Here is a 24,459-nt window from a genome sequence, read left to right on the forward strand (position 1 = left end):
AACAATGACGATAGTAAAACTAAGCTATAGAAATTCCATAATTGATGACTGTTTAAACAATGAATCCTTAATACAAAAGGAAACACGTTTAATAAACGCAATATGAATTAAGTGGATGTAGATTATAGTTTTAATAGACAATGTGTTGTAGATTGACGGAATAAGTCTCGTCACCCACATCTGTCATGTTCATGGCTACACGGTTAACACATGTTAGCTAATGATGCCAACACGACTGCCATGCGTGTGTTCGAATCTAAGTCTAAGAATATGAAACTTAAAAACTACAATAAAATTTAATAATAAACCCACCGCACTCGGAATGAACGACGAAACCATGTTAGCGCATAAAAACGAATCGCAATGCCCGATAGAAAAGAAACAAGAATAAAGCATGCAGAGTGGTGGTGCGCGACGTGGGAAAGCGAATGGCAGCCATCTTGAAATTGGTTTGTTCGGAAAACATCACGTGTCTGTGCGTCCGCTTGGCAACAGCGCCGCTAAACGGAGCGGAACAATTCATGCACAACGCGCTTTTTTTGTTTGTGCAACATTCCTTTCGTTCGCATGCTATCGATCGGCGCCCACCCTTACTAAATATAAACATAGCGCAAATAAGCCGATTCATTCTTCCATTTGGTTATCGATCTTCTACTTGTACTGATTTGCGGTTTGTAAGACAATACCACTGGCCTTTTAGCGAAACAGACATTGGAGGAATATAAACGAGTTTGTTAGTGGCACATGTGATGTGATATGCAATTGATATTTAAAATAAACCCAACACTATTGTGTAAGGCATACAAGGGAGCACTTTAACAACAAATAGAGCGATTTTATGATGTCGAGAGGACCGAAAATGCTCAGCTATTGAGTCATTCGACAAAAAGGAATTAAACGATAAATATGTAAATGTCAACGAAGACATTTTTAACACGTGTTAGCAAACAATTGTACGAGACTGTGAATCACAAACTACGCAATACGTTTTGGATTCTCTACATTTTCTGGATAATTGAATATGACTAACTGGTCTGGCCAAACGTAACCTAAACTAACAAACCTTATGAGATTGTCGCGTGTGGGCGCAGAGTGACTTGCGCTCGTATATTAATGTTTTTCGTGACAACCGTTTCCTCTACGACCCATCACGCCATGCGTGACTCAGTATTATACTCCTTTATTACATTCAAACGATCTAACTGCAATTTTGTTACATTTAATTTAAGTTTTCATATAACCTCAAGGCTATGCCTATGTTCTGCATCTTTGTGTTTGATTGCATTACGAAAAACATCACCTAGAACGTTTGTCATAACGTTTAGCTTTTAACAAATTGAAAGCCTATTTAATGAAAGTTGTTAAAACTTTAGTCTCGGACCACACATTAGCAAAAGTTGAGCGTTAGTTGGAAGCGTTAATGAATTCAACATATAACCCTGACCTTTCGACATTTCGAGAAACTCAAGTGAAAACAACGAAAAGAAGGTTATATACGTAAGATTATACAAAGGATATTCATCACCGCTGATTGTTTTAGAAACTCTTGTAGGTACTCGAAAAACAAATTTTAAAATCTTAATCAGTGATATCTAGTATTATTTAGCTAATAGAATTCAACACCAATTCAAAGACCATAAAAGGCAGTTGCCGTTATGTAACTTGTTCTTATGGCGACGTAAACAGCTTCTCGTATACATTATGCAAGAAGTTTTTATCGTGTCCCTCTTTGGATATGCTTCGTGGCAGTTTTGTTTAACCTTGCATACAGATGTCGACAGATTTTAGACAAAGCTCTTTTCATTTAAACCTCAACGGTATACAAATTTAAACGTGTAGGCATGAATTTACCTTGATGTCAAAATAAATGAGCTTTGAGGCTTAGTAAATATCAAATTAAGAATAAATAGAGGATTCAAAGCCCAGCAAATCTTTCTTAAATGACAATAAAATGAGTTATCCAAGATCACGAGTCACGTAATATTCAATGTAGAAATTGCCTTAGTCAAGAGCTCATAAAAATAACGGAAAGCCAAGTCTAGAGTGAGAGGCAAAGCATTATAATCTAAATTGTGGAAAAGAGACGAGTGATTGGCGTCTTTACATTGCAATTCTTTGGTCACGCTCGGTGGAACAGAGTTTCTATTTTTTGCACGCTCTCAATTGACCTCGTTGGTTTATCGTTATCAACAGACGCTTAATTATAAATTACTTCGCTCATAGTAAGTCGAACAGTAAACTGAAAACCGCAAACACCGATAACCCTCGAACGCGGATCACGAATATTATTATTTGTTTATATGAGCTAGAATTATTACGCAATGTCAATAAATACGCCGCCCACGTAAATGTGTGATGTTTTCCGTAAAGTTTTTTCATAACAAATAATTAACCTATAGATAAATTTTAATATGTAATTGGTTTTATAGATACAATGGTATATATTGCAAATTATATAATTAAAATTAATAGACTAGATGATATAAGCGACTGTCACCGAGACCCACTTAACCTCTTTAATGACAAAGCTCGCAGTCAATTAGCGAGCCAATAGTTTTGAACTTTTGACAGTTGCAAACGAACACAATTGCCCACAAACAATAGTAGTAATAACGAAGTCATCCCGCACTATCATGATCTAAGTTCCGTGACTATTAGACACGACTTACAGTAAATGTGTTAATAATGTTATAATTGACAAACAAGTATTTACTTTAATCTTTAACATTTTACTATAGACGTTCTCACTCAAGGTGAAAATAATACGTTTCAAGGTTAAGTAATTCACGTCCGGATTGTTTTGTAATTAATTATTCGCCATCTGATTATACCAATTGTAAATAACAGACATGATTAAAATATTACTTGATAAAAAAGCGCTGGTGATGTGTTCTTTTTCGTTTAAGGGTGCGGCATAACAGTTTTTTACGGATTTGTTTTGTATCAACGTTTTTGTCGAGAGCATCAGCTGAGTGAGATACTATTGTGTTGTAGTCAAAACCATCGTTTAGAACAACAAACCGGCTATATTGGCCAAAACCAAACGTCCCGGCTGGATTATAATGTCGATTTTGACTGTATTTCGAAAAAGTTAAAAATAAATGTTCATATAGCTTATTATACAAGAGATGTCCTGAAGCTTTTTAGCACAAAATTTTAATTGAATTGATGAGAAAAATCTTTTGAAATCTTCAATGAATAAGACGCCATAAATTAAGTCGGGTAATGTAATACAAAGTTTATTCGAAGCCAGACACCAATTATGTAGGGAACGGTATTCACGAATTCAGAGAGAGGTGAACTCACCCCTACATCCACGCTCTGAAACGATTCAAACCCACAGCAGGGGGTGAAATTGGGAAACTTTCACAATTCGATTACTTTATAATTCTACCAAACAGTTTTGACAATCTTTTTTAAGAGATAAAGTTAAACAGTTAAGGGGTTAGGCGCTATGTGCTGAAATACAGGTTCAAACCTAGTTCAGCGTCAGATAAACCTGACTAATTTTGTTTATATATAGGTAACTAGCGCAATTAGATATATATATTTCCTATGAAACAAACTTGAAATAAATTATTATTATTATTATTAGTTATACATTAGTCTATCTCAAAAATACTGTCAGAACGTACACATATAATTGTTATATAATGGAATGTAAGCACATTTATATAAGATTACACGAGTATTACCATAATACTCATAAAGATTTATTAGTTAAACGCCGTAACAGTGCATAGTTAAACTAAGTTTATAACGAGTTGCAAATAAACACATTATATCAGAGTGAGGAAGAACGCTAGACAGAAAGTTAGCTAAAGTCGGCTACTTGTGTAAGTTGAGTTGGGAACTTTCCAACTTGAGGAACTTAGCTACTTCAAAACTTCTAATTCTTTGAAGAAGATAATCTCAAACTTTGTCTTCAACAACTTTGGCTATTTGATCTTGTTATGCTTTAATAAAACAATAATTCCAATTCCCTTTTAAATGCTTCCTTTATAATAAATAAATATATTACCAATTTTTTTAATTTCAAATACTTCTACCACTTCAATTATATCTGTAAGATTTACAGCTCTTTGTTCAAAAGCTCCCTTAAGCATCTAAGCATCGTAGAAAGACAATGGAACGTCGCGATTTGATTTGAAATTAGAATCCGATTTAGGTCAAAGAAGCTGACACGTGTTTGTCAAAAGTTATCTAATTAATCAAACAGACTAGTAAGTTATATTGCCCGGCCGTTTAATGTTTGTACAAACTCCATTTGGTATGCCATGGAAGCTCGAAAACTACGTCACGAGGGTAAAACAATAACTGTAAATTAAACTGGAAACTCATTAAGCCTCTGGGCTTGGATCTCGATTGCTTTCGATATGTTAAGTAAATTGTGGTTTATGTAATCAAAGTTTAATTAGTTGTTCTACAATGATTTGTAGCTTCACTTTCAACTCAACATATACATAAAAATTGCCTCTTTTCGAGTATTTCATAATCGGGATTACTATCGCCACCAATCTTATCCCAGGTTACATTTCCCAGGTGGGTGGGCGTGCTATCTTTTTTCCCACTGGGGAATAAGGGTTTTTTGATCCATCTGTCATCACAAAGACGGACATTAACATTTTTGAATGTGTTACGACCTGAACAACTTTATTGTTATTAAAACGATCCACATTAATGTTGGCTACCGATCGGGATAAAGCAATTTAAAGTATACAAATTGGAGCTTTACAAATCCAACTTTGTTTAATATGAATTAGATTCGCAGTGACCTGCACGCAAAAGGTCACTCGAATCGTTTAGAGAAAGGAAACCATCAATCAACATTTAGTTGATACAGGCACTTGGAACACGATTATCGCAAATTGTGGCTGGCGCTTTTCCAATTCTATTATAAGAATCTACAGAGAGAACGTGAGATGAATAACGAACAGGAACAAATAATTTTGTAATGGCTTTAAATTTTCGAACTTGTTTTGGCAAACAAGGCTCATTGTTTAATTTTCTTTTAATATTGGAATGAATGTCAAAAATATTCTCTATTCCTGTTATATAGACGATTTACGTGTCTTTTGGTATCAAATTTATTCAATGATTGGAGGTTATGCGATAGAAGCCAAATCGTTAGTCATAATATTTGCATTGTCCTTGAAAACACTGCTGGAATGAAGCCAATAATATGTTATCGAATACTCTTCGGGTTTTTATTGAAATAAACGTGACTTTAAGGAAGATTTGCTTGTTGGGAAACAGGTCAAGAATCAGAGTATGCCAACCACTGTTCGCTTGGCTATGGCATGGAAGTGACTCATAATAATTGTCATCACACATAGAACTGTTATGAAAAACTAGTTATGACTGTAACTGAAGAAAACCAGTTTCCCATTTGCACAACGATTTAAAATATCATTTGCCTTTATAAACAAAAGTTTATCGTCTACGCAGCCGTCCATTGTGTTTAAAAAGTGACGTACCAGTAATTGTTTGAACGTTTGGCGTACGTCCACGGTCAATTTTGTCGCCTTGACCAATATAATGCGAGATCACATTATACGTGCATCCAAATTGCTTATTATAAAATATTCGTATTACTCTTCTATTTGAATAAATAAACATTAGCCTCGAAGGTGTTAAATGAAAAATCATCACAATCATTAATGCTAGTAAATAATTGGTAGTGATAAATTTATAAAAAACACCAAATTTAACATTCTTATAATACATAAGTATCAGCATAAACTAACCATAATTTTTTTCAGAAAACTGAATCACTACATCCCAGTTACCCATACCCAGTTTTCTGAAAGAAATAACATGAAAAAAATCTATACATCTGTACCTGAGCATGACCATTTGCGAAGTGCTAAAAACAATCCATACATTCAGGGCTTAAGTGAGGTACAGCAAACGGAAAAGAGGTAACCCACTTAGAAGGTGGATAGGCCAAATAAAAGAAACAGCAGCAGTGAGAGTGGCACAGTGCCGAGAGGAATGGCGGGATTTGGAAGCCTTTGTTAAAAAAGGGCACACAACATAGAAATGTGTTTAAATGTAAATGACAAATGAATCTGAATAAAGGCTTTTATAATTATTATTACTAAGACAGCTTATTAATAAACGAATAATATAAATTGTGGTATAAAAATGAATCAAATGCTTCTAATTATGTTACTTAATATTAATTTACCAGAAACACGATTTTTAGTCAAAACTTTAATAATCAGATTGCGTAATTTTAATCATCGAAAAAGTTATAGATACTGGTCCTAATCCACAGTCGGAACAATTAATTATCAAAAAAGGTTAAATTACCTTCCACGGAGTTCGACTAATACGCCCCGTGTCGCAGCTGGGAGAGTTCTCACGTTTATTTCCCTACTATATAAGCCAATTTGACGTTTACTTCAAAATTATTTGAAGCCTTTGTTAGGAATTTCACTTCGTGCATTACAGAAAGTCGATATTGTCCTGGTTTTGTGGGCTCATAATAATTATGTGAAGAAGTGCCCTAGTCTAACTATTTAATCACCGCGTACACATTATATTCCAATACTTTTGTTAAAAGAGACTAATACACAGAATATATTTCTTATCTCTTAGACATTAATTCTATGTTGAGCAGTGTTTCCTAACGTGGGGCCCACGCCCCACAGGGGGGTAATTTGACTGGGAGGCTATACGAAAATGTATTAAAGTTATTTGAAATTGGAATTGCAGTTTTTCGTTATGTTTTAAAAATGACTATCTGTGTTTCGTTAACATTTTCCTTGTAATTTATTAACTTATCATTTAAGAATATAAAGTGAACAATTAAATTATTTTATATTAAACATTATGTTAGATTCGGGTTGCATACGGATTTTAGAAAGGCTAAGGTTATATAGGTTAATCAAAATATTAACTTTATACTTAACTGCACCTACCTGGGCTAATTGACATGCACTTAATAACATTATAATTACTTATTTTAAATACTTAATTAATTTAAATTTCATAACAAAAACTAGTCACTTTTTGTGAACAAATACTTAATAATTGAGAAAAATGTTAATTACGCAATTGTTCCATTGTTGTACAAAAAGTATCGTGGTGATAATTTCTTGAGTGATTAAAATTATTAAATTATCATATTGAATAATGTGCTTGGCGATTTTATGTTAAATAAAATTTATGTATTATAATTTCATAGTTGGCAAAGTTCCCAAATTAGTGTATGAGAAAATGATTCTAATTTTAAAATTGGTTCTTAAACCACTTACAGAGCGCGTAAAGTTGAGAGAACGATATTGAAATTTCAGGTTTAATAACTTAACGACATCTAGGGAAAATTACACAAATGTCTTATTAAATTTGCTGATCTCTTACACACAAATTTGATACTGTTATATAAAGACGGTACAAGGTCACTGAATACTGATATGTATTTAACGTGTTATTGCATATATTTTGTCTCCTATATACGTAAGATTGTGAGTTAAAGCATAGTTAGCTATCATTTATGTTAATATATTTGTAAATAACACAAAGCAAAGTCTAATAAATTGCTGTAAACGTGTTTCAAGTATGAATCACGACATTCCACAAAATTGTAGGTTATTGTGACGATATTATTATATTGCGCCATTGTTTTTATGTAAATCTTAAGTATAATCTGATAATTATGAAGATTATAGAGATGCTGATAGCGTATATTACTCGGTCAGTGACCACAGTTGAAGCGGAAATCGTTAACAATTTCTTTTCAGCCAAATAGTCTTCTTTTAATAGTCCAAATTTAGGAGTGAATATATCTTAATAGATGAAATACATAAATTATATACAGTTAGTTAAATGCAAGCTGTGTGCTTGAGATTTAGATACCTCACTTAGGTAAGAGCAGTGTCTAGTGCCTTCAGCGACTCACATCTCTGAGGGCGTAGATTCGATCTCGGCTATATACAAATGGACTCTATGTGCGCATTTAACGTTCGCTCGAACGGTCAAGGAATCGTGAGGAAACCGGCTTGCCTTAGACCTAAAAAGTCGATCGAGGGTGATCACCAAGTTGCCTATTAAATTGCCTATAAAATTATCATATCACACCGTAAAAGGCTGTAACGCCACTGTTTTTTTACTAAGGTATTTGTAATCGCGGTCGTCTTTTGTTTTCTAATCATTTGTCACTTGATGTCAATATTAACATGCTTGATATATTTAGTAGCGAACATAAAATCCCTCTACGCCATCGATGACTTCAGTTCATAACTTTTCTATGCTATCATAAAAGTTGGTCTTTACAAAGTTCAAATACGATAAACGTCTGCAATGCGGAGTTCGGTGAAGGTCATCCAGGCCAACTTATTTAATGCTATTACATTATTGTCGAGGTTTTCTTCGAAACTAATGACATTTTAAATAACATATTTAACAGATTAATATTGTAGATACGTTTACTTCCCAATTGTGTGTATGCATATTTTAGAAATGTCCTTATTCGTACAGAAAACCTAATATTTTTAAATCAACGGGAATGGACAAGTAAAGTAAACATGGGAAGAAATTGTATGGCAACCAAGGTAACCAACCTAATAATAATAATTTAATTAAAACATTCAGAGAACTTCCTACTAGAGATTTTAAAAATTATGATAATTTACAAAAACATTATAATTAAACTTAATTTGATAACGTAATAATATATTTTAATGTATCGTGATAAAATTATATAATAATTGACTATAATGATATGATTCATAATGTACATAACTTCCATTCTTCCCTATAAGACAAATTTGCCGGCCATAAGTTAGTGAGGTGATATATTATACCAGTATAGTTGAATATTTGCGCTATTTAAAAATATTACCACAGCTCGTCTGCATACCTGAAATAGAACAAACAAAAATTAGCAAGGTATTAAACAATATTATATCAAATAATCTTTTTGTTTGTATGGTATCATACATTCTTGAAATGCACACAACATGGGAAAAGTTAGCTTTAAAAAAATTTGTTCGATAGAATCTCTATATGTATATGTATATAATTTTCTCGTGTCACAATGTCCCATACTCCTCCGAATCGGCTCGACCGATTCTTATGAAATATATTATGTATATTCAGAGAGTCAGAGGGTCTCAGAATCGGCTACTATCTATCTTTTAAGCCCTACGCGATAAGGGGTGGCCAGCCCAAAACATTTTTTTTTGACAAATGTTTTTTTTTAATACAACATACATAAATACATGCAGCCATTAATTTTCACCGCTCTACGATAAACAGCGATTTTTTATTTGTTAATTAAAAACTGAGGTTCATATAGAGAAAATTCCCAGAACAGCCTAAAATGTTTTCCTTCTGGAAAACCGAACAGTCACCATAGCAAATGTTCCTTGTTAGTATGTACTAAAAAGGTAGGCAGGCAATAAAGAGAAACGAAGATCACGGGGGCAGCTAGTATTGTTATAAAAATATGTTCGTCGTAAACAAAATATTATAGGAATCGGCCGATACTGTCGATATGACCTGTGATACTCATATTATTAGGGAACCCCCATGATTGAAATAACAAGGTGTAAATTATAATCGTTGTAACCTTTAAATAGCTTTATGATAAATGAATACAATTAACCGATTTCAGTGTAATAAAACTTATCTGATAATGATATTACGACGTTAATTAAATATATGGAAATTGGGAGCGGTTATCAAATGGCACGTTGTTAGGGTTAAAAGTGTATCTGGAACGTTAAAATAACTATTGCTATATAGGGGTCTTATGTAGCTCATAAAATTACGATTTCAAACATTCGGAAACTGACTGCAAATGTCATTAATTAACGGAAATAAACCGCGAAACTTATCATTAAATCATACCAAGTTTAATACACATTCTCTCTGTATATTATTGTTTAGATTGTGAACATTTTAATTTGCGTTTTAATTTAAATAATAAGATGTTGTCAGGTCTTAACAGAAATTGTTGACTGTCATTTGACGTTGACAGATATTTTCATATTTTGATTAGGGGGGCATTCAAGTATTTCGTATGCAATATGGGGAGAGAGGGGGAATTTGATTTTCTTATTTGGTGATTACGTCAACAGCAATTATTTACTTTTTAACACATATTACCCGTACATTTTCTATGCTTGAAAATAAAATGCATTTTCGAGGATTCCTACAAAAAATTAATACATTTATGTACTTTTTGAGGGCTTTGCTTACTTTTGCTGAAAAGTGGAGGGGGTGATAAATTGCAGAGAAACTGCAGAGAAAAAGCTGCTTAAGTAATACTTAAACGGCCCCTAAGAGTCATTTGAAAAGTTATCAACATCTATTTCAGTAAAATATCCAAAGTATTCAGCTGGATTATTAAAACTGTTAGATGAGGCTTATCTATAGTGATACTATAAAACCAGAAGGCTTGTTCCAGCAATTGTTTTTCGTCAATCATGTCATTTATTGTTGTAAACTGGCATAACCTTGAATAAGATATCAGGCATGCGATACGAGACAAGATAAAGAAAAAGGTATTTCTGACAGATTATATTTATCAAAGATGTCTAATAAAGATAACTATATCGAAGTGAAAAATATCGTCCAAAACAACTGATAAATCATGACAAAAAATACGTTTTTGTTCCTGGCCAATTATATGCAACATAAAGATTTGGCAACGATAAAAAGCTGTTTAAAATCTTCCGAATTATCGTAATATCAAAATTAAATTTAAAATATACTCGAATATGAATAAGAAAAATCCAAATTGGTGGAAATTAAGTTAAATATTAAAAACTTTCAACAATTACCTAACAAATCTACAAACCTACAAAAACAGCCCTATTTTTCTAAACCAGCTGTTGGCTTATCGGCAACGTCGCACAGTGTAACAGTTAAATAATTGAAATGTGAATATATTATATTACACGAATATAGTATTTTATAGGCATAAGACAGGACTACATTAAAATCTGATTAATTGTTTTAAACCATGTCAATGCAAATACAGCGTAGTTGATGAGTCGAACAAAGACATTTTAATCGAAACATTACGCTCATAATAACCCCTGAATCGAGGTCATTTTATAAATAAATCCTTCCTTATTAGACATGTGAGGCAGTTATAGAAGAACCCATGATAAACAGTATGGTTTTGTTGAGCCAAGATATTCTAATACGCTTTCATGATATCATTGATTGACCTTACTTTTTTTTGATGTTCATAAGTGTACATTATGTTACCAACATGAATAAATGAGTTTGAATTTGTAAACTCTCACATGGGTTCGTATTGTTTGTCTATTTATACAGAGTTATCTAATATTATTAGGAAAGATTAGTTGTTGTGAAATTGAAACGAATAAATATAATGAGCAATTTCAAATGTTGTTTCAACATTGGAATGATTATCCTTGAGTAACTTTAGGTACATATATATAAAATAGCCTAAAGAATAAACGACAGCAGTCCTAGAAACATTCAAAATAAAAACAACTTTACTACATTTAAGGTTATTAAATGGAGATAATTATTTTATTATGAATCCGATTTTTAAGTAAGTATTTAAGATTTAAATAAAAACACAATTAATAAAATCTTATATTAAATGAATATATTTAATGAAAAACCTGAAATTGGTATCAATCGACCTTGATCTAACAAATCGAGTCTAATTTATGAACCAACAATAAATTATTAAGTAGGGTGTGGCTCATTTGCACAACATTATTCAAATATGGGAAAGTTATTTTATACAATATTGTAAATTTCTGTGTATTCTATGTTATGTCTCACTTTGTAAAAAAGTTCATGAAAATATATGACTTTCATATCTTGACTTCTGATTGGATTTTTTCTTTGATTATTTATTCACAAGTAGATGTTCGATTGTCGATTATTATGTTGATTTTGGAGTATGAGAAATACTGGTTTCCTTACAACGTCCGCCCCAGCAAGTTTTAATTGTGGGTATATTTATGAATAGCCCGAATTTGAAGCTTAATATCGCACCTTTAAGCCTCTGTGTCTGCCTCAAAGTTTATAATAATGTGTCCAACACTTACATAAATACATCGTAAAAAACCTAAAGAAATCACGTGCTAAAGTGCACAAAAATATCAAATGACAAATTCATTATAACAGCCACATGACACAGTCAAAACAGAGTTATCTTACATTTAGAAGAAATTGGACATCCGAGTCGAGTGGTTGATGTTACCAAAACACATTATCATAAGTGGACGCGTATGTCATTCGGGTCACTGTTTTTGCATTCAATTATAACACAAATATCTAAGGTCAAATACGTTATTACAAACTTGTTTATAACATACATAAATACACTTAATTTATGTTTAAAATTACACTCGAATGCTTTACAGTTGTCTTGGTCAGACTGTCAACGAAAACTAACCTCAAAAAAGAGTACACATGGCAAATGTATGGAAATAATTAATTAACTGCATCTATTTAAACGTTTTTAATGGGCGTTGATGAACTTCAAAATATTTATGTCAGTTCTTCTAATGTAAGAAATTTAATGTTGTATTATTTTTTCTAGTATAGTTTTGTTTAAGACATAAATGGTACGCATTTTCATCTGTTTCGTTAAAAAATATATATATATAACATAAAATAATTTCGGTAGTAACTTGTAACAAACAAAATAAAATATATATGTGTATAAAGAAAAACACTTTTTAACGGATTATAGTATGTATTAATCCGTTAAAAAGTGTTTTTCTTTAAATGTGTAAAAGTTATGTTAATAAAAGACAATACTATATATATGTGTAATTATTCTAGTTATATATTTATCCTACTCGACCTTTTAAATATAAAAACGTGAAATTGGATGTATAAAAGAGATTAATAAAATGTTATAATAAACTTGTAATAGTAGAAAAATCTTAGTATTGGCTGATTACTTTCAATTGGCAGTTTTATACATTTCTTTATAATCAGTACCTATGTTGATTCAATGAATACAGTGTATCTGAAGTAAAATCAAAGGTGACTGGGAACCACGTAATAGCTTTGGCATATTCACAAGTTCTCAGTAGAACTAAACGTACACAAGATTTATGACCCTCAACAATTTCTTTGATTACGTTCCGCAATATTTATGAGATCATCTATCGCTCTGCGTACCGTTTTAACTATTATGCGTGTTATTTTTATTAATATATTTAAATTCGCTTGTAACATTGAAAATCACGGAGTTTTATTTAATATGTAATTGTCCTTTTAGACTTAAATCTTTTCCTGTTTATGGGTCGAAATCATAATTTTTTTTCATTTAAATTTCAGTACAAGTTAGTTTTACTAGTGTGAGTGCATTTTATAAAATGTAACTTTGCAGCCTTTTGTTTGAATAGCCTTTTACATAAAGATGTTATTAAGTTTTGGTAAAAAGATTGATATTTTTGAACCTTTGACGAATACCAATACGGTAAAATTTCTGCTTACTGAAATTTCAAAAATACCATGTATGAATCTATAAATAATATTTTATTATTACGGTTACGGCTCTGAAAATATCGAATCAATACATAATATTTTACGCAACTTTAGTAGTAGATAGTTACGTCACTTGCGATTTAAACAAAAAAAACATCACACGCCATAAAAACTACTTATCCCTTGCGGAAAGAATTGTTTACATTTTTTCATCAATAAAAAAACAGGTATCCACAGAATGTTCTTTTCAAAGAATTTGGGGGCAATTTTTTGTATTAAGTACGGCCTTTCTAGCCGAAACGCTTTGTGAGCCATAATTTTAAGTAAGAATAATACTAGGGGTATCTTTTGTTAGGAGGGGAGTTTTTCTAAGGGTAACGACCGCGGCAGGTGCTTAGGTGGCGGCTGATAAATATTGAACAAAAAATTTTACAAAAACTGGTTGGTGTCGTGCAATGTCAAGTAGAGGTCGTTGGAGCATCAATATCCATAATTTGTAGATGTCATTTGTATGCGGAAAACGAGATAATTGACACGGTAAGTTGCTATTTACATACAAACATGATTCACTGTTATTACTTTAGTTAGCGAATTGCATAGTTTAACGGATCTTTTTTTAATATTCTTCGAGTGAACTGACAAAAGTTCTTCAAGCCTTTATATTTTGTTTGTTTTACTTAATTAATTTCTTATGATTGTTTTTTGTTTCGTGAATATTTATTTTCATTGGTTATGCATTCTTGTCGATTACGGGCCTGTTTCACAATGTATGGATAAAGTACCCAATAGCTATGCAACACATAAATTATTCGAAAGATAAAAGTTCCAAATAAGAAACATTACTTTTCATGACGAATAGCGCTATCTGACAGTCGTGAAACGCAAAAATACTGTTTATCCCACCAATTAGTAATAGATAGCTTATTTGGAACTTATCTGGACATTGTGAAACAGACCCTTAGGTCTCGCCTCCCCCTCGCCTGTTAGGACAGGCTTGTATTTTGTAAATAAATAAAAACTTTGCCTACTATCTTTGCCAAGATACGTAAAAAATAATAGTTATTTAAAGCATTCAATTAGCGCTGAAAGCAAAGGTCTCGTAAATCAGGTCACATTCATTAATACAATGAGGCATCACGTTTCCACTTCACGACCGCGTGCTCAAAGGAATGCTCTGAATTATTATTACCATTAAAACGGACACTGTTTTTTATCGATCCAGGTAGCACAACAAAACCAGGCGGAGAAACCGGTCTTCAGAAAAAATCTCTTTGTGAACCGTGAGGTATAAATCAAGCGGAATCACGACCGGTTCGCGGAGTATGTCTCGACTTTGACTGTCTAATGAGCCTTCAATCAAGGTCGAAGGAACGTTGCTAAATTAAAACCTCATTTCGTATTCCCTGTTCGATTTTCAAATACTGACAGTGTCCTTTACGTGTCTGTTTTTCATTTACACTTATTTATTTATGACTCTTTTCTCTATTCGAGTATGTAGAGACTATAGTCTTTGCAAAAGCTAGCTTAACACTCTTATGTTTGCATTATTTCGGTTTAAACACTGAAAACCGCGAATAATCAATGATTTGAGAGTTTATTAGCACATACGTCAAAACCATTACTAATGAAAGTAAGAGAGCTATTGTATGAAACTGAAAAACAAACATTTCTCATTAGAGGAGTAGCGCGAACCAACCTATTGTTCTGTGGGAGGACATAACGGACTGTGTCGGATTTGCGTCAACGCGTAACGCTTCAAAGACGACGACCTTTGAAATGCAAGAACGCTGGCTGACAATTGACATATTTTCTTTTTAAATTTAAATTACTTTTCTACCATGCTCTGTGATCCCATTAAGAATTCAAAAGTATTTCAATACGGTAAGTTGACAGCCATTGATTCAAAATTAGATACTAGGTACTCTTGTTAGTTTTGATTTAGTCAGTATTATGTAATCCTAATGATAATGGCTAAAATCATTCGACTTATATTATTATATATTATTATTTTTGACGACGACATCAAATATATGTTCGACGTCCTGGTGGACAGAAACACTGTGTCCAGTTTTTGTTTCCACCACATCAACTTCTGTCTATGTAAGATTATGTATACAATAAATAAATTAAAAAAGCACTTAATTCTATAAAAACATTAGATAATTATCTATTTTATTAATGCATGACAAAACATTAATAGAGCGGCTTTGTAAGTTCAACGGCCGTTAGACCTCGGACCAATTCGCGACATGAGATTGAATAATAAGTTGATTGCGTTTGCGAGCATGCCCAAGGCCGGCAGCCATTACTGCGCGCCGCCATTTTGTACAATGTGCACCCACCGGCAGACTCAATAACTTAACATTTGCAACTAGATATGACCCAGTTCTTATTATTCCAATTAAAATCTATTTTCCATATATTAGCAGACGCATTTGAAGATTCAATTGCTATTACAATAATTAATTACGATTTGCATTTGTTTATTTTATCTAATTAATTCCAACGATCATTTAATTATCTTTTGAAACCTTCTCGTATTTTTCCAAAGGAAAACTCGCTGCGTGTATCTGTTATATTTTGAAATGCTGTTTGCACAATTATAACGAATGCTATGATTCTTATCTTGAGGTCTCATGACAAACTTGTTTGGCGATTTAAAATTCTACTGTTTAAGTTTATTAACGATGAGAGTAATATAAAATGCGTCATATGATATAATCACTATGATTATTATTTATATCAAATGATTCGTTACTAATTCACAGACTATTTAAAAATAGATTAAATATTTAATAGTTTATATCCGTAGCAATGTTTCACGTGTCTCTCGACACGAATTAATTTGGAGAGCATTAAGATTCAATTTATATTGGAGATGAGCGAATCTTGGCGGATGTCTAGATATCGTGATGTTAATTGATTTAACCCACATTCAGTTTAAACGAAAATGCTCGCGTTAACATACACGATATACAACAATTGAGTTAGATTAATCGTCAAAACATTATGGAGTCAGTACCTACTGGCTGAAGTATGCATCGTCTGGGCAGTTCAGACAACAAACGTGTTTTTTTGGTTTTCAAATATAACATACTACGATTAAGATTTTATTATTCTATAAAAAATACATTGAGACTGGTGGAGCTTAAAGTATATCGCACCTAATGGCCTAATCGTCCTGCTTTTTTAACTTTTTTTTATAGAACGGGCTGAACGGGCAGGAGGCTCATCTGATGTTAAGTGATACAGCCGCCCATGGACTCCCAATGCCAGAGGGCACGCGAGTGCGTTTCGGGCCTTTTAAGAATAGGCACGCTTTATACTTGAAGGCCCCTAAGTCGAATTCGTTCGGAAATACTTTGTTGTACAACATCGTTGGGTAAAGTAAAATCAATGTAATTTTATTACAAACACGTACAATGAACATCCGTCACAACGAGTGCACGTAAGACCTCGGGCGTCAATCACCACGCGCTCAGCAATATTAATATAGTGATTACATAATTGCATGGTTGTTTAGTCATGTGGGAGGAAATTTTTGTAAGATTTTGAATTTTAATTGACACTGCAATCACTTTTTATTTTGAGTAGTTACTAGTTCACGTTGAAGACGAATGCCATGTTGATAAAGAAAAATAAAGAATTTGATGTAAAACTATTGTAGTGAATATAAGTTCAACAGCGGTAACACAAAGTGTTACACATTACAAAACACTAAGACTGATAATGAAGATTACCGTAGTTTAAATTATTCAACATTAAAAAAAATTAACACAATATAATTTATTAGGCCCTAGTTCTTGTATAGGCTAGATTCCAATTTATGTAAAGTCGGACTCTTTTTTGTTATATTATTGGCTACACAAAACAAAGTAATTACATTTATGCATATCCATTTTTCTATAAAAAATATCATCAAAATGTACAACATAGCTTGTAAGTCAAACACTTCATAGACTTGTCGATAATTATCACCTAAAGGTCAATGAAACTATCTGGCCACTATTTGTTCACCTTGGACGTCTCGGTCGTTATCTCGTGGCAGCTAATTGATATTGCGATTTCTTGTTGGTTAATAAAAAGTTTTTTGAAATAATAGCATTGCGATTCTCGAGAAAACAACACAGATTTACGGCAACAATCAACTAAATAACGACCTACGCAGCCGCCAACCATAAAAACGGGCGAGTTCAAAAGAAAGGGTTGTGATAAATTTTTCAGAGAACCGATTACGACGAATTTCATTTGAAGGGACCATTGGGCTTATAGTTAAACCGAGCTTAGGGCAGATTAGAAGGAGATAGGCATACATAAAGGAGACGCAGACAGTAAAACGTGGTTCACCCAACAATTATACTGCGAAGCCGGTTTTATGTTCAGATGTAATAGGGGACGAATAAAAGTCATAACGGAACAAGAGTCACCTCCATTATTGAGTGAAAAACATATTTACAAATAAAATTGATGTTAACATCGGCTTGTTATTTGAACACCTACGCTCGAAAAATGTCTCAATGATTTAGGTCTAGACGTATTAAATCTTCACCAAGAAATATTTACATATTTATTAGAATTATATTACAATAAGAATAAGCAACAAAGAATAGCAAGTCGTATAAGGACGAGGAATTTTATACTCTTATAAATCTAACCTTTAGTGTCTGATCAATAAATTTTCAAGCAAGATATGCCAGATATAAGAGACCCCATTACAATAGCTGAAGCATATAGATTTGTGACTGCGATAAATGCAGCAGATTAAGTAACGAATAACGGTACAGCCCGGGTTGAATGTACATAATTAAAATCTAATACTGTTAAATTTTGCTGCTGAACAAGATTAAACCTACTCACAGTGAAAAACAAATCACCTAATAACGCTGAGAACAATGGACACAACGAAATTGATACTCAGTAAACACAACACGCGATCATTTGCACAAAACAAATTCAGAAAGAGTGAATATGTAAATTCCTATTCATAAAGTGGACAGAGACGGAAACGGTATCTTATATTTGCAATTCAATATCGAATTTGTGTAGAAATGTTTTGAATGCATAAGCGCAATAAAATAGATCTTGTATAGATTCGCGCCGCGTTCACGGCCGCGTTCTCAGCCGGGCATTGTTCTTTACGTAACGACTACGTGACGTTCACGATACGACTTGTTATGCTTACGCAGGTGCCGCTCGGGTTTCACGGTGTCGATTTCACCGACCATTGTTCTTGTAATCTTCAAACTAATCTATGCATACATCCATTTTATTCCCAAGCAATCTATCGGTCATCGCAAATCACAACTGAGTCATTTTGTTATACTTTATCTAGCTGTGTTTTGTCTGATTTAAGTTTCACGGCAATGTTAATACGATTAGGAGTAGGTAAAGGAGAAATTAAATCAAAGCCGTCTACGTCCTTATAACTTTACCTCCCGAAATGTATAAGAACCCCACTGTCATCAAGATTATGATAATGAACACTACACAATGGAGTCTATTGATCGGTAAACGGTATCTAAACATAATGAAGTGTTTGTATTGCAAATTACGGAGTAGATTACACGAAGCCCACGCAACGAGTATTTTCTTTTTTAATTAAGCCGTTGTGATTCACGTGTCTTGCGAGTACGAGTCACTGACCTTCACATAATTGCAGCCGGATGCGTGGCTGTCATGATTTCAGTACTCAATCATTCGTTCCGTTTCACGTGGCACAAACAAATCGCCAAACATCGAATTATATACGCATCGTTTCACCTCATTAGAATCAGGTGGATAAGAATTTAGGGATTGGGGTGAAGTGAACACAACGCATTCCTGCACGACTGCCACCCGGACCCCACAGAAGTAAGCATGCGCTCATGACACATTCCCCCTTTCACCCCGTCGCTCACGGCTCCCGGCCATTCCCCACAGGCTTCGTCGGTATGCAAATTTAATATTGTTACTTATTCCGACTTCACAAGGGCACTGGTATAACGCTCTATACAGGCGAAACGTCTTCGTGTGCTTGTTATGCACAAATGGGGAATGTGCGTTGAGTCTAACAAAACTTTAACATTTCATTAATGATTGTTTTTCGGATATTAATCCAAAACCAACAGCTATATTTAACCAATAAAAACTAACCTTGAACGCTAATGTATTTGCAAAAGCCTCATTGTTATGTAGAAATAGTGGAATATCAGTGAATTTAACGGTAAATGTGTAAATTTATGCAAAACGTGCACCAACAACATGAATATATACGCAAAATTTCATATAACATCACTGCCAAAATGCAGATTACTTCGTTACATAGTCACAACATACCCACCCATCTGAACAATTAATCTTTATAGCGAAAATACGTTTTTTCGCAGCAAACAACCTTTGGCAAACCAAATTAAATACCACAATTTGTATGCCTCAAATATATGACCAAAATAACATAACAGGTTTCGTGTAGACCAAATTGATTCTGGCCTTAAATTAATGGAAATATTGACCTCGCCGTCGCATAAAGACAAGAAATAATGTAAATTGAGCCAATATTAATTTAATCTGCAAAAAAATATTAATGAAACAATAACATGATTATTTAGATACATGTTAATCTTGATATTAGCGAACGAAAACCAGTAACAAAGCTTCATTAAGCGGAACGTTAATTGGTACAAAAAATTTGAAAGACTTGCCACGGGGCACAATAGTGGTCCGCAAAACCAATTAAAAGGAAATTGTTCAGTAAACAAGCGAGGCTACGCCGTGGAAGCTGAACCAATATCCGAATTCCGTTTAACTGACACAAAGGACTGTCGTTTCCATGTCTCACTGTTAAATCTGTCTGAACACGATGAGGCTTGTTTATGTTAATGAACTTCCTGTGCTATCTACAGATTATCATTACTTAGCAATATTTATTCAAGCCTCTACAAACTAACAGTGTCTTTGTTCGTTCTTTCTGCATTGTACTATCTTGTTTCAAAGCAATTAAATTAACACATACATACACTGTGCATATTTTTACATATCTACGTAATTTCATCTTTAAACAAAAGAGTAACTGATTCTTTATTATTAAAACAAGTTTATAATTAAAGTAAAACTTGTAGACAATGCAGCTTATACAGCGAAAGTGACCCAACTTCGATGAACAAAAGTTAAAACGATCCAAGCAATATTTGTTCGGGACTCGAGTGTTCAGAACTTGAAAACCAATATAAAGTTGCCGACTGTCAGAATACATTACATAGTTCCCAACTTGGGTCGAGTAATTTAAATATTTCACATTATTATACTGAATCATCTTATATTACGAACTTCATCAAATATAAAGGATATAGATTTCTTTGATGAAGCACAAACTAAACGAGAACTTTTGTGTGACGTAAGTTACAAAAACTAAATAAACCTTGATACTGAAAATGCGCTTGCTAATTAAAACATGTCACAAAGGACAGAAGCTAACAAAGAGATATATCTCCTACTTTCATATAAATGAATATCAAAAGACAAAGAAGCGGGGACAATAAATCTACACGTTTTAATATTTATTTAGAAAGTATCAGTCACCAGCTTACGTAAGATTACCGTTGGAATACAAGATGTCCGACAACTCTTTATTATGTAAATAGGAATCGGTCACGGCAACGAAATTTAATTTATTTTGAATAATTCGAGAATAATGAACGCGACTCATTCATGAAAAATTACAATGTCAAAAGAGGGTGCGCAGTTTAAACGGTATGATAATGTTTGCAACCCGAATTTATATACAAGTCATATTAATAATACATAGTGTGTCATAAGAGATAATGACGACGCTATAGAAGAACTTCAATTCAAAAAATCATTATGAAAGCATTGTTCGAACATTTACATGGCCCCCGGCCGCCTTCCTGTGACGTCACAGCCTGTCACGAACACGCAGCGAAATGAAAGCACGTTTTATCAGACTTTATCTTGGATACAATATTTCAGTCAAAGGATAACCTTTTAGCCCAAAGACGCGTGTAGAATTATTTGATATCCGTCGACGGATGCGGCGAGAATAGAAATGACACACAAAAATATTGAAGGTTTTAAAGACAACTTTAAAAGGACAATGCGGATTTAAGCAAGAATTTTGGAGGAAAACAAGAAGTTATTTTTTAATTATACATACGTCCTTATTGTTATTATGACCTTTGATTTACTAAATATGGATAGTATTGACATTTTGTGGAATGAAACCTTTTTTTGAATACAAGGTACATATTTTAGTCCGATTCGCAGATTTTAAAGGAACACGTTACTAGATCCTTTTTAGAAATACGTACAAAACAAATAATGTTTTCGTGTGAAATACACACATGTTCCGATTCCATTTCATCGCAAATGGACGCCATCCATCTTGACTGCAATCGCCAGTCACAGCCGTCCATTAGAGAAAGTAGGGACTGGGATTTATGTCCGACCCAAAATAAAACATAAAAAAAAACGATATGACATGTTACGTAAAATTTATTTATTGTATAAAGAAAGTTTACGCGGTTAAAACAGATTAATGATATATACTATATTCCGTAATCAACTTAAAACACTCATTAACATATGAAAATAAATCAAGTTTATTTACTGTGTACTTTATAATTTACATTTCGTGCCTTGCGGTGCCATTTAATATGTACAATAAGGCTTAATTAAGGATTGGTTTGTCCGTTATAATGAAACAAAAGTGAAAATGGCGTAACATTTAATAACCATATTAAAAAAAAGTTATAGAGGAAATGGGCCAGTCACACGTTTGTGATGACACATGGGTCAAAAATGCATGTGGAATGGCTCAGTGGTAAGTAGAAAGAGAGAACGGGCATCAGAAGCCTGGGAAACCGGATTATTAATGATAGCGGGAAAATATTGGAAAATGGTGGCGACGATGAGAGACAAGTGCAAGAATTTGGAGGAGATCGTCCACTAATATTAAAAATGGACTTTGTGTAATCCTCATTATGTACGTGAGCCTCGTTTTTAAAATTAATAAATATTAATTTTATAAAATCAAGGTAAGAAAAAAATCGTTTGCTGAATCAGAATTCTGTCTTCATTATACCAGTTAAGAGATCCTACAATTATTTCCACTTAGGACTGAGGCCAGACGGTCTGCAATGGCTTAATTACATTCAAAACAATGGGAACTTTAAATAGCCCATCCATTCCCATCGGTGAACTGAATCAGTAGAGCTGAATGGTCGATATTCTCGTATTAAACTGGAAATCACCCCAAGGACCTTTGAGGCTTCGTGATATGCATAATAAACTGCGATCTATACAATAATTATCGCTGAAGTAGTATTTGCATATTTCCTTTAATAAATGATATTTTTCGTCGTATTTGTAATGCTTAATATAGATAACCAAGAAGACTGCTGAACATTTAATTAAATGGATTTAATATTAATACCAGATAGGAATTGATATTTACCAGTTCGCAATTCAACGGCGTAGAGCGGGTAAGAAGAACTGGCAAGGAACTCTTCGCCATTCTTTTATAGTAAAGTTACTTTTAATAGTTTTCTATGCACCCATTACGGGAACTAGGATATTTTTATATCCATTTCATTCAATTTGCATTAAGTTGTTCGATACTTAAATTTCAATTCAAGTAATATTAAAGCTGTATTCATTATTATCAAGTAACTATTACGTAAACGCAATGCAAAAGAGTAAAAATACCACTTAAAGCCCTCCTGTTCTGTAGGTACTGTTCATAAGGAATTTAGTTGATTTGATTAAATTAAGAAAAACTCAGATGTGGAACGACGAACGTCGGGGCTGCTAATGAAATGTGCTCATTAGTTCAAGGTTACATTTGATAATCAAATATAATATAATTTCCTAAGACACGGCTGAATGTACTTGTATTAAAAAGGATCAGGATAGATAATATGTTCCTCGCAGATGCAAAACATGTCTATTTACCTGCAGGTTGCGCGGGGGGTTCGCTGGTGTGTAACTGTCCGTTGTTCCGCACAGCTGCCTTCTTCCTTCCACCCGTCGTTGCGGGACTCTTGGTAACTTCTCGCTCCACTCTCTGCAATAATTTATATAGTACTTTAGATTATATACATTAGTAATATACAGAACTAATAATTCTAAAAACTAATTTTTAAATTAGGTACCTACTTAATGAGTACGAATTTGAAAAAAGTAAACGCAATTTGACAGAACGATACGACAGAATTTGAATAAAATAAAAATAAATCTTTACACACACATGTAATGTAAATAAAAAATAAATTAATATTAACAAGACCCCAGAGCTGGTGATATCCTTGCTCAACGAATAGTATCGCAATACAGCGAGGAAATGCTACCAACGATAAATGTACACTGCCATAGATAACTTTTAAATTTTCTAATTTTTTTTAAACTTACTATTACTATGAATGTCATAAAAATTGTAAATTTATTGTACAATTGTGTATTCAATAATAATATTAACATGTGTATGTATTAAACGGCACATTTCGATAGAATTAGTGACAAATGAGGACAGGATGACATCGTGAATAAGTCAATAACAAAACATTATTATTTTCATATTAACAGCCACGTTGTTTAATGGTAATTGTTTCTTATGATTAGCCGAGCGTTATGGGGCCTCATTAAAAAGTAATTTGGGGCGTGTATAATCTTTTGACGTCGCATCCGTTTAGTAACCAAGTAGACTTAATCGACATTTAAAACATAAACATCATATCATTGAATTTATATTCTTTTTTTGATGTTAAATAGCTCATAAAAACAAATGAATGTTTAAAAAATGACGATTACGTTCTATCATTATTACAGTAATTACTATTTTTGATATAAATTAGCCCATAAAAAGACAAATGAATGCTAAATAAATGACGATTATATTCTATCATTATTACAGTAATTACTTATTTTAATAAGTCATTTATCAATACATCAATACTGCAATGAATTTTCAGTTTATAAAAAATAATATAACTGTAACGAAATTCTATGTCATTCATTAGAAATATA

General features: G+C 33.0%; 1 protein-coding gene across 3 annotated transcripts in view; it reads right to left on the bottom strand.

The window, feature by feature from the left end:
* LOC110992579 (lysine-specific demethylase 3A) overlaps nt 1-24,459 on the bottom strand; it is a 131,308-nt gene that overhangs the window by 38,742 nt on the left and 68,107 nt on the right. For 2 of the 3 annotated variants that reach the window (XM_022258457.2, XM_045629590.1), the window contains 2 exons: nt 23,389-23,500; nt 8,849-8,866 (listed from right to left, as the gene is read on the bottom strand). In XM_022258457.2, coding sequence (XP_022114149.2) covers nt 8,849-8,866; nt 23,389-23,500 — 130 coding nt within the window. The remainder of the gene's footprint in view (nt 1-8,848; nt 8,867-23,388; nt 23,501-24,459) is intronic. The other variant, XM_022258458.2, reaches the window with a different exon arrangement.

The sequence above is a fragment of the Pieris rapae genome, chromosome 9, assembly GCF_905147795.1.
Source record: "Pieris rapae chromosome 9, ilPieRapa1.1, whole genome shotgun sequence".
Lineage (NCBI taxonomy): Eukaryota > Metazoa > Arthropoda > Insecta > Lepidoptera > Pieridae > Pieris > Pieris rapae.